Raw genomic sequence first — 17923 nt, 5'->3', positions numbered from 1 at the left:
TATGGGTCATGAGGGAGAGGATTTCTGAGGTAAATTTTGTGGATTTTGGGGTTTTTAATGGATTTTTATGACTGTAACAGGTTGGGGGAGGGAGGAGGGTTTAGATTTGGGGCATTTTGGGTCAATTTGGGGCTTTTTTGGTGTTTTTAATGGGCCTATTGTGCGTTTATTATGGGGCTCTATGGGTCATGAGGGAGAGGATTTCTGAGGTAAATTTTTGGGATTTTGGGGTTTTTAATGGATTTTTATGATTGTAACAGGTGGGGGGAGGGAGGAGGGTTTGGATTTGGGGCGTTTTGGGTCAATTTGGGGCACTTTGGTGTATTTTATGGGTTTTTTATGTCTATTCTGGTGCTCTGTGGGTTGTGGGGGGGAGGAGTTTCTGAGGTAAATTTTTGGGATTTTGGGTTATTTGGGATTTTTGTTAATATGAGAAGGAAGGAGGGGTTGAGATAGTTGATTTTGGGGCATTTTGGGTCAATTTGGGGCTTTTTTGATGTTTTTAATGGGGTTATTGCGCGTTTATTATGGGGCTCTATGGGTCATGAGGGAGAGGATTTCTGAGGTAAATTTTTGGGATTTTGGGGTTTTTAATGGATTTTTATGGTTGTAACAGGTTGGGGCAGAGAGGAGGGTTTGGATTTGGGGCATTTTGGGTCAATTTGGGACATTTTTGGTGTATTTTATGGGGTTTTTTCGTGTTTATTATGGGGCTCTATGGGTTGTGGGGGGGCAATGTTTTCTGAGGTAAATTTTTGGGATTTTGGGGTTTTTAATGGATTTTTATGGTTGTAACAGGTGGGGGGAGAGAGGAGGGTTTGGATTTGGGGCATTTTGGGTCAATTTGGGGCATTTTTTGTGTAATTTTTGGGTTTTTTATGTCTATTCTGGTGCTCTGTGGGTTGTGGGGTGGAGGAGTTTCTGAGGTAAATTTTTGGGATTTTGGGTTATTTTGGATTTTTGTTATAATGAGAAGCGAGGAGGGGTTGAGGTCAGTTGGATTTGGGGCATTTTGGGTCAATTTGGGACTTTTTTGGTGTATTTTATGGGTTTTTTTGTGTTTATTATGGGACTCTAGGTTGTGGGGGGGCAATGTTTTCTGAGGTAAATTTTGTTGATTTTGGGGTTTTTAATGGATTTTTATGATTGTAACAGGTGGGGGGAGGGAGGAGGGTTTGGATTTGGGGCATTTTGGGTCAATTTGGGACATTTTTGGTGTATTTTATGGGGTTTCTTGTGTTTATTATGGGACTCTATGGATTGTGGGGGCAATGATTTCTGAGGTAAATTTTTGGGATTTTGGGGTTTTTAATGGATTTTTATGATTGTAACAGGTGGGGGGAGGGAGGAGGGTTTGGATTTGGGGCATTTTGGGTCAATTTGGGACCTTTTTTGTGTAGTTTATGATGGTTTTCATGTATTATGGGGTTCTATGGGTTGTGGGAGGGGAGGATTTCTGAGGTGGATTTTGGGGTTTTTAATGGATTTTTATGGTTACAACAGGTGGGGAGTGAGTCCGGTTGGGGTCTTTTTGTTTAATTTTAGCTCATTTTGGTTTAATTTTGGGTCTTTTTGGGTCCGTTTTGGGCCTTCATTTGAAGCTTATTTCTTTGGATTTTGGGTTAATTTAGAGTCTTTTTGGGTCAATTTCTTGTCATTTTGTTTCATTTTGGGTCTTTTTGGGTCCATTTTGGGTCATTTTGTTTAATTTTGGGTCCATTTTGGGTCATTTTGTTTAATTTTGGGTCTTTTCGGGTCCATTTTTGGTCATTTTGTTTAATTTTGGGTCTTTTCGGGTCCATTTTCGGTCATTTTGGTTTAATTTTGGGTCTTTTTGGGTCCATTTTGGGTCATTTTGCTTAAATTTGGGTCTTTTCGGGTCCATTTTGGGTCCATTTTGTTTAATTTTGGGTCCATTTTGGGTCATTTTGTTTAATTTTGGGTCTTTTCAAGTCCATTTTGGGTCATTTTGTTTAAATTTGGGTCTTTTTGGGTCCATTTTGGGTCATTTTGTTTAATTTTGGGTCCATTTTGGGTCATTTTGTTTAATTTTGGGTCTTTTCGGGTCCATTTTGGGTCATTTTGGTTTAATTTTGGGTCCATTTTGGGTCTTTTTGGGTCCATTTTGGGTCATTTTGTTTAATTTTGGGTCTTTTTGGGTCCATTTTGGGTCATGTTGTTTAATTTTGGGTCTTTTCGGGTCCATTTTGGGTCATTTTGTTTCATTTTGGGTCTTTTCGGGTCCATTTTGGGTCATTTTAGTTTAATTTTGGGTGTTTTTTGGTCCATTTTGGGTCATTTTGTTTAAATTTGGGTCTTTTCGGGTCCATTTTGGGTCATTTTGTTTAATTTTGGGTCTTTTTGGGTCCATTTGGGGTCATTTTGTTTCATTTTGGGTTTTTTCGGGTCCATTTTGGGTCATTTTGTTTAATTTTGGGTCTTTTCGGGTCCATTTTGGGTCATTTTGTTTAATTTTGGGTTTTTTTGGGTCCATTTTGGATCATTTTGGTTTAATTTTGGGTCTTTTTGTTTCATTTTGCGTCTTTTTGGGTCCTTTTTGGGTCATTTTGTTTAATTTTGGGTCTTTTCTTGTCCATTTTGGGTCATTTTGTTTCATTTTGGGTCCATTTTGGGTCATTTTGTTTAATTTTGGGTCTTTTTGGGTCCATTTTGGGATATTTTGTTTAATTTTAGGTCCATTTTGGGTCATTTTGTTTCATTTTGGGTCTTTTCGGGTCCATTTTGGGTCATTTTGTTTAATTTTGGGTCTTTTCGGGTCCATTTTGGGTCATTTTGTTTCATTTTGGGTCTTTTCGGGTCCATTTTGGGTCATTTTGTTTCATTTTGGGTCTTTTCGGGTCCATTTTGGGTCATTTTGTTTCATTTTGGGTCTTTTCGGGTCCATTTTGGGTCATTTTGTTTAATTTTGGGTCTTTTCGGGTCCATTTTGGGTCTTTTCGGGTCCATTTTGGGTCATTTTGTTTAATTTTGGGTCCATTTTGGGTCCATTTTGTTTAATTTTGGGTCTTTTCGGGTCCATTTTGGGTCCATTTTGTTTAATTTTGGGTCCATTTTGTTTAATTTTGGGTCGTTTTGGGTCATTTTGGTTTAATTTTGGGTCTTTTTGGGTCCATTTTGGGTCATTTTGTTTAATTTTGGGTGTTTTTGGGTCCATTTTGGGTCATTTTCTTTAATTTTGGGTCCATTTTGGGTCATTTTGTTTCATTTTGGGTCTTTTCGGGTCCATTTTGGGTCATTTTGTTTAATTTTGGGTGTTTTTTGGTCCATTTTGGGTCATTTTGTTTCATTTTGGGTTTTTTCGGGTCCATTTTGGGTCATTTTGGTTTAATTTTGGGTCCATTTTGGGTCATTTTGTTTAATTTTGGGTCTTTTTGGGTCCATTTTGGGTCATTTTGTTTAATTTTGGGTCTTTTCGGGTCCATTTTGGGTCATTTTGTTTAATTTTGGGTCCATTTTGGGTCTCTTTGGTTTAATTTTGTGCCTTCATTCTGGGTTTATTTCTTTGTTTTTTGGGTCAATTTTTATTGTTTTTTTGGGTCCATTTCTCCTCATTTCCACCCCCCCAAACCCCCCAACCCTTTTCCTCTCTACTAAACCCCAAATCTGCCTTTTTTCACCCCAAATCCTCAGGCTCTGATGCTGGAGAACCTCCAAAAACACTCAACCCCCCACGCCACCTTCCAACCCAATTCCCAGGTAAGAACCCCCAAAAACCCTTAAATCCACCCCAAAATCATCCACTTTTCAATATCCTTCAACCCCATTACCAAAAATGGCCATTTTTGAGGGCGGATTTGCCCAAAAACGGCGTTTTTTGGCCCAGATTGGGGAGGAGATGAGCCACAACAGCTTCATCAAGCAGTACCTGGAGAAGCAGCAGGAGCTGCTGCGCCAGCGACGCGCCAGGGAGGCCAACCCCGACCGTAAGGACCCAAAAATGGGCTTTTTCAACCCAAAATTAACGGGGGGGGGGGGGGAGGATATTTGGGGTTAAATCACAGGGATTTGGGGTCTGTTTTGGGGTGAATTTAGAGGGATTTGGGGTCTGTTTTGGGGTGAATTGTGAAGGATTTGAGGTTGATTTTGGGGTGAATTCAGAGGGAGTTGGGGTCTGTTTTGGGGGGATTTAGGGCTCAGTTTTGGGGTGAATTCAGAGGGATTTGGGGTCGATTTTGGGGTGAATTCAGAGGGATTTGGGGTCGGTTTTGGGGTGAATTGTGAAGGATTTGAGGTTGATTTTGGGGTGAATTCAGAGGGATTTGGGGTCAGTTCTGGGGGGATTTATGGCTCAGTTTTGGGGTGAATTCAGAGGGATTTGGGGTCCATTTTGGGGTGGATTCAAGGGATTTTGGGGTGAATTCCGAGGGGTTTGGGGTCCATTTTGGGGTGAATTTAGAAGGATTTGGGGTCAATTTTGGGGTGAATTTGGAGGAATTTGGGGTCAATTTTGGGGTGATTTGAGGGGTTTTGGGGTCAATTTTGGGTTAAAATTAAGGGGTTTTGGGGTTAATTTGGGGGCTTTTGAGGTCAATTTTGGGGTGATTTAAGGGGTTTTAGGGTCATTTTGGAGTCTATTTTGGGGTGAATAGAGAGGGATTTGGGGTCAGTTTTGGGGTGAATTTGAGGGGTTTTGGGTCATTTTGGGGGACAATTTTGGGGCTGATTTGAGGGGTTTTAGGGTCATTTTGGGGTGAATTTTGGGGTGAATTCAGAGGGATTTGGGGTCGTTTTTAGGGTGAATTTTGAGGGATTTGGGGGCAGTTTTGGGGTCCATTCTGGGGCTGTTTTGGGGTGAATTCAGAGGGATTTGGGGTCAGTTCTGGGGGGATTTAGGGCTCAGTTTTGGGGTGAATTGTGAAGGATTTGGGGGCAGTTTGGGGTGGATTTAGAGGGATTTGGGGTCGGTTTTGGGGTGAATTGTGAAGGGTTTGAGGTTGATTTTGGGGTGAATTCAGAGGGATTTGGGGTCAGTTCTGGGGGGATTTAGGGCTCAGTTTTGGGGTGAATTCAGAGGGATTTGGGGTCCATTTTGGGGTGGATTTCAGGGGTTTTGGGGTCAATTTTGGGGTGGATTCAAGGGATTTTGGGGTGAATTCCGAGGGATTTGGGGTCCATTTTGGGGTGAATTTAGAGGGATTTGGGGTCAATTTTGGGGTGAATTTGGAGGAATTTGGGGTCCATTTTGGGGTGATTTGAGGGGTTTTGGGGTCAATTTTGGGTTAAAATTAAGGGCTTTTGGGGTCAGTTTTGGGGTGAATTTGAGGGGTTTTGGGTCATTTTGGGGGACAATTTTGGGGTGGATTTCAGGGGTTTTGGGGTCAATTTTGGGGTGGATTCAAGGGAATTTGGGGTCGATTTTGGGGTCAATTGAGAGGGATTTGGGGTCGATTTTGGGGGGAATTGAGAGGGATTTGGGGTCCATTTTGGGCTGGATTCAAGGGATTTTTGGGTCAATTTTGGGGTGAATTCAGAGGGATTTGGGATCGGTTTTCGGGTGAATTTTGAGGGATTTTGGGGTTAATTTTGGGGTGGATTTGAGGAATTTTGGGGTCATTTTGGGGTGAATTTAGAGGGATTTGGGGTCCATTTTGGGTTAAAAGGGGGTTTTAGGGTCATTTTGGGGTCCATTTTGGGGTCAGTTTTGGGGTGAATTTGAGGGGTTTTGGGTCATTTTGGGGGACAATTTTGGGGCTGATTTGAAGGGTTTTGGGGTCAATTTTGGGGCTGATTTGAGGGGTTTTGGGGTCATATTTGGGGTGGATTTGGGGTCAATTCAGCTGGATTTTGGGGCGGGTGTTTGCGGTGTTTTGGGGTGAATTTTGGGGTGAATTTGGGTGATTTTGGGCTGTGATTTTTGGGTTCATTTCCTGACTTTTGATTCATCGTCGCAGCTTCGGGCCGCGGCTGTGAGGATTCGGACGACGACAGCGGGAGGAGGAGGAGCGACAGGGGAAAACAGGTGAAAAACGGCCATTTTGGGGTGAAAAACGGCCATTTTGGGGCTATTTTGGGGTGAAAAAGGGCATTTTTGGGCAATTTGGGACTTGGGAGGGGTCAGAGCTGTGGATTTTGGGGGGATTTGGGGCAGTTTTGGGGTGAAATTGGGTATTTTTGGGGGTTGGATGAATTTGGGGTTTTGGTGGGGGGGTAAAAAAGGGGATTTTGGGGTGAAAACCAGCCATTTTGGGGCTATTTTGGGGTGAAAAAGGGCATTTTTGGGCAATTTGGGACCGGGGGGGGGTCTGGGCTGTGGATTTTGGGGGGTTTTGGGGTGAAATTTGGGGATTTTGGGGGTGAAAACGTTTGGGGTTTTAATGGTGGTAAATAGGGGATTTGGGGGTTGTTTTGGGGTGAAAAACAGCCATTTGGGGGCTATTTTGGGGTGAAAAAGGGCCTTTTTGGGCAATTTGGGACAGAGGGGGGGTCAGAGCTGTGGATTTTGGGGGGATTTGGGGCAGTTTTGGGGTGAACATGGGGGTTTGGGGGGGGGGGAGAATTGGGGCGGAAGGTGCAATTTTGGGGTCCAAAACCAGCTATTTTGGGGTGAAAACCAGCCATTTGGGGGCTATTTTGGGGTAAAAAAGGGCCATTTTGGGCAATTTGGGATTGGGGGGGTCAGGACTGTGGATTTTGGGGGGACTTGGGGCAGTTTTGTGGTGAAAATGGGGTTTTTTGGGGGGGGAATTGGGGCGGAAGGTGCCATTTTGGGGTGAAAAACTGATTTTGAGGTCCAAAACCAGCTATTTTGGGGTGAAAAACAGCCATTTTGGGGCTATTTTGGGGTGAAAAACAGCCATTTTGGGGCTATTTTGGGGTGAAAAAGGGCCATTTTGGGCAATTTATGACATGGGGGGTCAGAGCTGTGGATTTTGGGGCAGTTTTGGGGTAAAATTGAGAGGTTTTGGGGATGGAAAAGTTTGGGAATTGAAGGGGGGTAAATAGGGGAATTTGGGGCTGTTTTGGGGTGAAAAACAGCCATTTTGGGGCTATTTTGGGGTGAAAAAGGGCGTTTTTGGGCAATTTATGACGTGGGGGGTCAGAGCTGTGGATTTTGGGGGGATTTTGGGCAATTTTGGGGGGATTTGGGGCAATTTTGGGGTGAAAACCAGTGATTTTGGGGTCCAAAACCAGCTATTTTGAGTTGAAAAACAGCCATTTGGGGGCTATTTTGGGGTGAAAAAAGGCCTTTTTGGGCAATTTATGACATGGGGGGTCAGGGCTGTGGATTTTGGGGAAATTTTGGGCCATTTTGGGGTGAAATTGGGGATTTTTGGGGGTTGGATGAATTTGGGGTTTTGGTGGGGGGGTAAAAAGGGGATTTTGGGGCTGTTTTGGGGTGAAAAACAGACATTTTGGGTCTATTTTGGGGTGAAAAAGGGCCTTTTTGGGCAATTTATGACATGGGGGGTCAGAGCTGTGGATTTTTGGGGGATTTGGGGCAGTTTTGGGGTAAAAACGGGGATTTTGGGGGGTTGGATGAATTTAGGGTTTTAAGGGGGGTAAATAGGGGATTTGGGGGCTGTTTTGGGGTGAAAAACAGCCATTTTGGGGCTATTTTGGGGTGAAAAAGGGCCATTTTGGGCAATTTATGACATGGGGGGTCAGGGCTGTGGATTTTGGGGGGATTTGGGGCAGTTTTGGGGTAAAATTTGGGGATTTTGGGGGTGAAAACGTTTGGGGTTTTAATGGTGGTAAATAGGGGATTTGGGGGTTGTTCTGGGGTGAAAAACAGCCATTTTGGGTTTATTTTGGGGTGAAAAAGGGCCTTTTTCAGCAATTTGGGACTGGGGAGGGGTCTGGGCTGTGAATTTTGGGGGGATTTGGGGCAGTTTTGGGGTGAAAATGGGGTTTTTTGGGGGGGAGAATAGGGGCGGAAGGTGCTATTTCGGGGTGAAAAACAGTGATTTTGGGGTCCAAAACCAGCTATTTTGGGGAGAAAAACAGCCTTTTTGGGGTGAAAAAGGGCATTTTTGGGCAATTTGGGACTGGGGGGGTCAGAGCTGTGGATTTTGGGGGGATTTGGGGCAGTTTTGGGGTAAAATTTGGGGCTTTTGGGGGTGGAAACGTTTGGGGTTTTAATGGTGGTAAATAGGGGATTTGGGGGTCGTTCTGGGGTGAAAAACAGCCATTTTGGGGTTATTTTGGGGTGAAAAAGGGCCATTTTGGGCAATTTGGGACTGGGGGGGGTCAGAGCTGTGGATTTTGGGGGAATTTGGGGCAGTTTTGGGGTGAAAATGGGGTTTTTTGGGGGGGGAATTGGGGCGGAAGGTGCCATTTTGGGGTCCAAAACCAGCTATTTTGGGGTGAAAACCAGCCATTTTGGGGCTATTTTGGGGTGAAAAAGGGCATTTTTGGGCAATTTGGGACTGGGTGGGGGTCTGGGCTGTGGATTTTGGGGGGTTTTGGGGTGAAATTTGGGGATTTTGGGGGTGAAAACGTTTGGGGTTTTAATGGTGGTAAATAGGGGATTTGGGGGTCGTTTTGGGGTGAAAAACAGCCATTTTGGGGCTATTTTGGGGTGAAAAAGGGCATTTTTGGGCAATTTGGGACTGGGGGGGGTCAGAGCTGTGGATTTTGGGGGGATTTGGGGCCGTTTTGGGGTGAAAATGGGGTTTTTTGAGGGGGGGGAGTTGGGGTGAAAGGTGCCATTTTGGGGTGAAAAACAGCCATTTTGGGGCTATTTTGGGGTGAAAAAGGTACATTTTGGGCAATTTGGGACTCGGGGGGTTCAGAGCTGTGGATTTTAAGGGGATTTGGGGCAATTTTGGGGTGAAATTTGGGGGTTTTGGGGGTAGAAACGTTTGGAGTTTTATGGGGGGATATAGGGGATATGGGGGTGAAAAACAGCCATTTTGGGGCTATTTTGGGGTGAAAACGGGCCTTTTTGGGCAATTTATGACATGGGGGGTCAGAGCTGTTGATTTTGGGGGGATTTGGGGCAGTTTTGGGGTGAAATTTGGGGATTTTGGGGGTGAAAACGTTTGGGGTTTTAATGGTGGTAAATAGGGGATTTGGGGGTTGTTCTGGGGTGAAAAACAGCCATTTTGGGTCTATTTTGGGGTGAAAAAAGGCCTTTTTGGGCAATTTGGGACTGGGGGGGGTCAGAGCTGTGGATTTTGGGGGGATTTGGGGCAGTTTTGGGGTGAAAATGGGGATTTTTGAAGGGGGGGAGTTGGGGTGAAAGGTGCCATTTTGGGGTGAAAAACAGCGATTTTGGGGTCCAAAAATGCCATTTTGGGTTGAAAAAGAGCCATTTTGGGCAACCTGTATGGATTTTGGGGTCAAATTTGGGGCCAATTAAGGGGGATTTGGGGCCAATTAAAGGGGATTTGGGGTTAATTAAAATGGATTTTGGTTCAATTAAAGGGGATTTGGGGCCAATTATGGGGGATTTGGGGTCAATTAAATGGGATTTAAGGATAATTATGGGGGATTTAGGGTCAATTAAAGGGGATTTTGGTTCAATTAAAGGGGCTTTGGGGTCAATTAAAGGGAATTTTGGTTTAAATAAAGGGGATTTGGGGTCAATTATGGTGGATTTGGGGCCAATTAAAGGGGATTTGGGGCCAATTATGGGGGTTTTGGGGCCAATTAATGGGGATTTAAGGCCAATTAGGGGTAATTTGGGGCCAATTAAGGGGGATTTGGTGTCAATTATGGGGGATTTTGGTGCAATTAAAGGGGATTTGGGGCCAATTATGGGGGATTTAAGGCCAATTATGGTGGATTTGGGGTCAATTATGGGGGATTTGGGGCCAATCGAGTCGATTTTGGTTCAATTATGGGGGATTTGGGGCCAATTATGGGGGATTTGGGGTCAATTAAGGGGGATTTGGGGCCAATTATGGGGGATTTGGGGCCAATTAAGGGTAATTTGGCACCAATTAAAGGGGATTTGGGGTCAATTAAAGGGGATTTGGGGTCAATTAAGGGGGATTTTGGTTCAATTAAAGGGGATTTGGGGCCAATTAAGGGGGATTTGGGTCCAATTAAGGTGGATTTGGGGCCAATTAAGGGTAATTTAGAGCTAATTAAGGGGGATTTGGGGCCAATTATGGGGGATTTGGTTCAATTAAAGGGGATTTGGGGTCAATTAATGGAGATTTGGGGCCAATTATGGGGGATTTGGGGCCAATTAAGGGGGATTTGGGGCCAATCGAGTCGATTTGGGGCCAATTATGGGGGATTTGGGGCCAATTAAAAGGGATTTTGGTTCAATTATGGTGGATTTGGGGCAAATTAAGGGGGATTTGGGGTCAATTATGGGGGATTTGGGGCCAATTAAAGGGGATTTGGGGTCAATTATGGGGGATTTGGGGCCAATTAAGGGGGATTTGGTTCAATCATGGGGGATTTGGGGCCAATTAAAGGGGATTTGGGGCCAATTAATGGAGATTTGGGGCCAATTATGGGGGATTTGGGGCCAATTATGGTGGATTTGGGGCCAATTATGGGGGATTTGGGGCCAATTATGGGGGATTTGGGGCCAATTATGGGGGATTTGGGGTCAATTAAAGGGGATTTAGGGCCAATTAAGGGGGATTTGGGGCCAATTAATGGAGATTTGGGGCCAACTAAAGGGGATTTGGGGCCAATTAAGGGGGATTTGGGGCCAATTAAGGGGGATTTGGGGCCAATTAAGGGGGATTTGGGGCCAATTAAAGGGGATTTAAGGCCAATTATGGTGGATTTGGGGTCAATTATGGGGGATTTGGGGTCAATTAAATGGGATTTGGGGTCAATTATGGTGGATTTGGGTTCAATTAAAGGGGATTTGGGTCAATTAATGGAGATTTGGGTCCAATTAAGGGGGATTTGGGTCCAATTATGGGGGATTTGGGGCCAATTATGGGGGATTTGGGGCCAATTAAGGGGGATTTGGGGTTAATTATGGGGGATTTGGGGTCAATTAAGGGGGATTTGGGGCCAATCGAGTCGATTTGGGGTCAATTATGGTGGATTTGGGGCCAATTAAAGGGGATTTGGGGTCAATTATGGGGGATTTGGGGCCAATTAAAGGGGATTTGGGGCCAATTAAGGGGGATTTGGGGCAAATTAATGGGGATTTGGGGTTAATTATGGTGGATTTGGGGCCACTTATGGGTCTCACTGTTGTTTGTTGCCTATAGGGCCGCGGTTCCCGCAGCCGCCGTGTGTCGCGTCCCCCATTGAAGGGGGGGGATGAGGAGGAGGAGGAGGAAGAGGAGGAGGATGAAGATGAGGAGGAAGATGAGGATGAGGACGAAGACGAAGGCAACAAGCCCGGCCCCTCCCTAACCACGCCCCCTCCCACCGACCCTCCCATCCCATTGGCTCAACCCCTGTCAATCACACCGCAAGCCCCGCCCGCAGACGACCAAGCCCCGCCCCCTTCCACCGACCCTGCCATCCCATTGGCTGAACCCCTGTCAATCACAGCCGAAGCCCCGCCCATGGAAATTGAAGCCCCGCTCGCTGCTCATGAAGCCACGCCCCCTTCTACAGAAGCCCCGCCCACTGAGATGGAGGCCACGCCCACCCACCCCATGACCCCGCCCCCTGAGGTCCAAGCCACGCCCACCCCCATGGAAACCACGCCCCCATTGGCCGAAGCCGCGCCCCAAGAAATAGAAGCACTGCCCCCATTGGCTGAAGCCACGCCCCCATTGGCTGAAGCCACGCCCACCAGCAGCTTAGCCACGCCCCCTCGTGAGCAAGCCCCGCCCCCTTCTTCACCCCCAGTCATAAAGGGGGTGGAGCTTGAGGCCACGCCCACAGCCGAACAGCCAATCACGTCCCTCCCAAGCACAGAGCCTGCCCCCGAGGGCGGAGCTACCCTTGAAGCCCCGCCCACAGAGGAAGCCCCGCCCCCTTCCCGAGGCCGCAGCCAATCATCTTCCTCCTCCTCGCCTGGCCCCGCCTCCTCCCGCGCAAGCTCCGCCTCCCCGCCACCGATAGGGCGTGGCCAAAAGGATGAGGTGAGTGACTGGAGCGGCAGCCAATGGGGTGTGGGCGGGGCGTCCAGCCGGCCAATGGGGAAGCAGCAAACATAAAGGGGCGGAACATAATGGGGCTGATAGAACCATACTGGGAGCCAATGGGGGATCCCAGAGTTAAACTGGGAGCCAATGGGGGACCCTATAACCCAACTGGGAGCCAATGGGGGACCCCAAAACCCAACTGGGAGCCAATGGGGGCCCTATAACCACACTGGGAGCCAATGGGGGCCCTATAACCCAACTGGGAGCCAATGGGGACCCTATAACCCAACTGGGAGCCAATGGGGGACCCTATAACCCAACTGGGAGCCAATGGGGGACCCTATAACCCAACTGGGAGCCAATGGGGGCCCTATAACCCAACTGGGAGCCAATGGGGGCCCTATAACCCAATGGGGACTTTCTGACCCCTATATTTCTTTATAGGACGAGCAGCCAGAGCCGACCCCAGCAGAGACCCCCAAGTGAGTGAAGGCTGCTATGGGGCGGGGGGTTGTGGGGTAGTTATGGGGTGCTTATAGGGTGCTATGGGGTGGTTATGAGGCTCTATGGGGTGTCTGTGGGGCGGCTGTGGGGTGTCTATGGGGCTCTATGGGGTGTCTATGGGACTCTCTGGGGCTCTGTGGGGTGGTTATGGGGCACTATGGGGCTCTATGGGGTGGTTATGGGGCACTATGGGGCTCTATGGGGTGGTTATGGGGCTCTATGGGGTAGTTATGGGGCTCTATGGGGTGTCTATGGGGCTCGATGGGGCACTATGGGGTGGTTATGGGGCTCTATGGGGCTCTATGGGGTGGTTATGGGGCTCTATGGGGTGTCTATGGGGTACTATGGGGTGTCTGTGAGGCTCTATGGGGTGTCTATGGGGCACTATGGGGTGGTTATGGGGCTCTATGCGGTGGTTATGGGGCTCTATGCGGTGGTTATGGGGCTCTATAGGGTGCTATGGGGCTCTATAGGGTGCTATAGGGCTCTATGGGCCACTATGGGGCTCTATGGGGCTCTATGGGGTGGTTATGGGGCTCTATGGGGCAGCTATGGGGCGCTATGGAGTCCTCCCAGTTTGTCCTCTCTATCTTCCTCTCTATGGTTCCTATGGGTTTTTTTCTATGGGCTCCTCTCTATGGTCCTCCCATGGGGTCCTCCCAAGGGGTCCTTTCTACCCTCCTCTCTATGGTTCCTATGGGGTCCTCCACGTTGGTCCTCTCTATCCATCTCTCTATGATTCCTCCAGCTCTTCTTTCCATCCCATCTCTATGGTTTCTATGGGGGGGGTGGGGGGGTCTTTAAGCCCCGCCCCTTCCGGTTTGTCGCAAAGGCCGCCGGGAGAAGCGCGGCGCCAAGATGGCGGCCGCTCCCGCAGCGCCGAGGGGAGGGGGGGGGCACAATGGAGAGCGGTGAGGGGGGGGATATGGGGCGATATAGGGGGAGATATGGGGGGATATGGGGTGTCTATGGGGGGATATGGGGTTATATGGGGGGATATGGGGCTTTAAAGGGGTGAATGAGTGGGAATGGGGGGGGAATGAATGAATGGGGCTCTATAGGAATGAATGGGGGGGAATAGGGAATGAATGGGGCTCTATGGGGGGGAATGGGGGGTAAGGGGGAAATGAATGGGGCTCTATGGGGGGTAATAGGGGATGAATGGGGTTATATGGGGAATGAATGGAGTTTTAATGGGATGAATGGGGTTCTATGAGGGATGAATGGGTCTATGGGGGGATATGAGGTTCTATGGGTGGAATGGGGGATGAATGAGGTTCTATGGGGGGATATGGGGTTCTATGGGGTAGAATGGGGATCTATGGGGGTGAATGGGGAGGAATAGGGGATGAATGGGGCTCTATGGGGGGAAGGGAGGGTAATAGGGGATAAATGGGGTTCTATGGGGGATTAATGGGGTTCTATGGGGGATGATTGGGGTTCTATGGGGTAGAATGGGGATCTGTGGGGGGAATGGGGGATGAATGGGGCTCTATAGGGGTGAATGGGGGGTAATAGGAGATGAATGGGGCTCTATGGGGGGGATATGGGGTTCTATGGGGGGTTAATGGGGTTCTATGGGGGGATATGGGGATCTATGGGGTAGAATGGGGATCTATGGGGGGGATGGGGGATGAATGGGGCTCTATGGGGGGATATGGGGTTCTATGGGATGAATGGGGCTCTATGGGGTGAATGGGGGGTAAGGTGGAAATGAATGGGGGTCTATGGGGGTGAATGGGGATCTATGGGGTGTAATAGGGGATGAATGGGGTTCTATGGGGGATGAAAGGGGTTTTAATGGGATGAATGGGGATCTATGGGGGATGAATGGGGATCTATGGGGGGTAATAGGGGATAAATGGGGTTTTAAAGGGGGGAATGGGGGATGAATGGGGTTCTATGGGGGCTGAATGGGGTTCTATGGGGGCTTAATGGGGATCTATGGGGGGAATGGGGGACGAATGGGGATGAATGGGGTTCTATGGGGGATGAATGGGGTTCTATGGGGGGATATGGGGTTCTATGGGTGGAATGGGGAATAAATGGGGTTCTATGGGGGATTAGTGGGGTTCTATGGGGGGATATGGGGATCTATGGGGTAGAATGGGGATCTATGGGGGGAATGGGGGGTTAATGGGGCTCTATAGGGGTGAATGGGGGGGAATAGGGGATAAATGGGGGTGAATGGGGGATGAATGAGGTTCTATGGGGGATGAATGGGGATCTATGGGGGATGAATGGGGATCTATGGGGGGAATGGGGGATGAATGGGGCTCTATAGGGGTGAATGGGGGGTAATAGGGGATGAATGGGGCTCTATGGGGGGGAATGGGGTTTTAATGGGATGAATGGGGTTTTAATGGGGTGAATGGGGGGGAATAGAGGATGAATGGGGATCTATGGGGGATGAATGGGGTTTTAATAGGGGGAATAGGGGATAAATGTGGCTCTATAGGGGTGAATGGGGGGGGAATGGGGGATGAATGGGGATCTATGGGGGGAATGGGGGACGAATGGGGATGAATGGGGCTCTATGGGGGATTAATGGGGTTCTATGGGGTAGAATGGGGATCTGTGGGGGGTAATAGGGGATGAATGGGGTTCTATGGGGGATGAAAGGGGTTTTAATGGGATAAATGGGGATCTATGGGGGATGAATGGGGATCTATGGGGTTTTATGGGGGCTGAATGGGGTTCTATGGGGGGAATGGGGGTGAATGGGGTTTTAATGGGGGGAATGGGGTTCTATGGGGGATGAATGGGGTCTATGGGGTGAATGAGGAGTGAATGGGGCTCTATGGGGTGAAGGGGGGATGAATGGGGTTTTAAAGGGGGGAATGGGGGATGAATGGGGTTCTATGGGGGCTTAATGGGGATCTATGGGGGGAATGGGGTTCTATGGGGGGATATGGGGGATGAATGAGGTTCTATGGGGGGTTATGGGGATCTATGGGGGGGATATGGGGTGAATGGGGGCTGAATGGGGCTCTATAGGGGTGAATGGGGGGGAATAGGGGATGAATGGGGCTCTATGGGGCGGAATGGGGGGTAAGGGGGAAATGAATGGGGGTCTATGGGGGGTTAATGGGGGGGAATAGGGGATGAATGGGGATCTATGGGGTGAATTGGGGGTGAATGGGATTGTATGGGGTGAATGGGGTTTTAAAGGGGGGAATGGGGTTCTATGGGGGGATATGGGGTTCTATGGGGTAGAATGGGGATCTATGGGGTGAATGGGGGATGAATGGCGCTCTATAGGGGTGAATGGGGGGTAATAGGAGATGAATGGGGCTCTATGTGGGGGATATGGGGTTCTATGGGGGGTAATAGGAGATGAATGGGGCTCTATGGGGGGGAATATGTGATGAATGGGGTTATATGGGGTTCTATGGGGTGAATGGGGATCTATGGGGTGAATGGGGTTTTAATGGGGGTGACTGAGTATGAATGGGGCTCTATAGGGGTGAATGGGGGGGAATAGGGGATGAATGGGGCTCTATGGGGGGGAATAGGGGATGAATGGGGATCTATGGGGGGGAATAGGGGATGAATGGGGATCTATGGGGATGAATGGGGTTTTAATGGGGCAAATGGGGGGTGAATGGGGTTCTATATGTGGGGCACAGATCAGGATCTGTGGGGCACTGAGGGGGTCTATGGGGCAGAGTCGCATCTGTGGGGCTCTGTGTCAGATCTGTGGGGCTCTGAGTCAGATCTATGGGGCAGAGTCAGATATATGGGGCCTAGCTGGAATCTAAGGGGCACAACAGAGAGCCTATGGGGCTGAAAGAGATCTATGGGGCTGAAAGAGATCTATGGGGCACTAAGTCATCTATGGGGCAGATCCCTTCCCTTCCTGCCCCACAAGTGTGGGTCCAGCCCCACTGATTTTACCCCCCCCTCTTTGCTCTCCCATAGGCAGGAGCCGGCAGCAGCCATGGATGTGGGGCCGCCCCCCGAGCGCCCCCCGGACCCCGAGGTAACGCCCCATAAGTGTGGGGCAGGGATGTGGGGTGGGATGGGGGGCGGAGATGGGGGGTGGGAGGGGGGGGGATGGGCCCTTCCCTGCGCCCCACAAGTGCCCCATAGCGGGATCTCTATGGGGGGGGGGGGGGGTCACTTATGGGGCGCCCCACACTTAGGGGGCACCCAGATCTACTTATGGGGCACCCAGACCTACTTATGGGGCACCCAGACCTACTTATGGGGCACCCGGATCTACTTATGGGGCACCCAGACCTACTTATGGGGCACTGAGGCCTACTTAGGGGGCACCGAGACCCATTTGAGGAGGCACCCCACACTTATGGGGCACAGAGGTTTACTTATGGGGCACCCCATAACTCCCCTGGGCCCCAAAGCTTTACTTATGGGTCTCATCCCTCACTTATGGGGCACAAAGGACTAGTTCTGAGACGCCAAGAATTACTTATGGGGCGCCCCACACTTATGGGGTACCCAACAGCTACTTATGGGGCACAGAGACCTACTTATGGGGCACCCCATAACCCCTTTGGAACCCCAAAGCTCCACTTATGGGTCCCGCCCGACACTTATGGGTCCCACCCCACACTTATGGGGCACCCCATAACCCCCTTGGGTCCCAAACCTTTACTTATGGGTCCCACCCCACACTTACGGGGCACCCCATAGCCTCCCCTTGGTCCCCACATCTTGGCTCCCGCCCCACACTTATGGGGCACAACCCCCCCCCCCCCCCCCCTTTATGTCACTTATGGGGCGCCCCACATCTGCGCCGTCGCTGTGGGGCAGCCCCATATCTCCCCCCCGTCCCCTTTCCCTTCCCCCCTTCCCTTCCCCCCCCTTCCTCGTGCCCCACACTTGTGGGGCAGCCCCACATATCTCGGGACCCCCCAACGTCTCTCTTTTGGGCACTCAGCGCTGCCCCACGGATTCTCCCGGACCCCCAAGTTCCCCCCAAGTGCCCCACGGAACCGAGGAAGAGGCACTTATGGGGCAGCCCCACAACTGGACCAACCCCAATACCGCTTATGGGGCGGCCCCACACGTTCCAATGGACTTTGGAGTCACTTATGGGGCTGCCCCACACTTAGGGGGCGGCCCCGCGCTTATGGGGCGGCCCCACACTTTCCTGATGGACTTTGGGATTACTTAGGGGGCAGCCCCACACTTTACGATGGACTTTGGAGTCACTTATGGGGCGGCCCCACAACTGGAAGAACCCCAATACCGCTTATGGGGCAGCCCCACACGTTCCTGACGGACCCCGCATGGCACTTATGGGGCAGCCCCACACGTTACGATGGACTTTGGGATCACTTATGGGGCAGCCCTGCACTTATGGGGCAGCACCACAGACCACCAGTGCTACTTATGGGGCAGAGATGAACCCCCGTTGCTACTTATGGGGCAGAAATGGATCTTCTAACCCCACTTATGGGGCAAAGAATGAC

At 49.5% G+C, this 17923-nt stretch overlaps 1 protein-coding gene across 3 annotated transcripts in view; it reads left to right on the top strand.

Annotated features, from left to right (window-relative positions):
• The window catches only part of ACIN1 (apoptotic chromatin condensation inducer 1), a 37464-nt gene that overhangs the window by 1948 nt on the left and 17593 nt on the right, over window positions 1–17923 (top strand). The window contains exons 2-7 of one of the 3 annotated variants that reach the window (XM_085534927.1): window positions 3652–3717; window positions 3845–3944; window positions 5913–5980; window positions 11151–11978; window positions 12426–12463; window positions 16407–16467. In XM_085534927.1, the coding sequence (XP_085391053.1) occupies window positions 3652–3717; window positions 3845–3944; window positions 5913–5980; window positions 11151–11978; window positions 12426–12463; window positions 16407–16467 (1161 nt within the window). Of the gene's footprint in view, window positions 1–3651; window positions 3718–3808; window positions 3945–5912; window positions 5981–11150; window positions 11979–12425; window positions 12464–13300; window positions 13397–16406; window positions 16468–17923 lie in introns of those variants that run through there. The other 2 variants (XM_085534926.1, XM_085534928.1) reach the window with 2 other exon arrangements.

The sequence above is a fragment of the Coturnix japonica genome, unplaced genomic scaffold, assembly GCF_054131305.1.
Source record: "Coturnix japonica strain WE unplaced genomic scaffold, WE-NBRP24 Scf104, whole genome shotgun sequence".
In the NCBI taxonomy this organism is placed as follows: Eukaryota; Metazoa; Chordata; class Aves; order Galliformes; family Phasianidae; genus Coturnix; species Coturnix japonica.
This window is presented reverse-complemented; position numbering and strand designations above follow the sequence as displayed.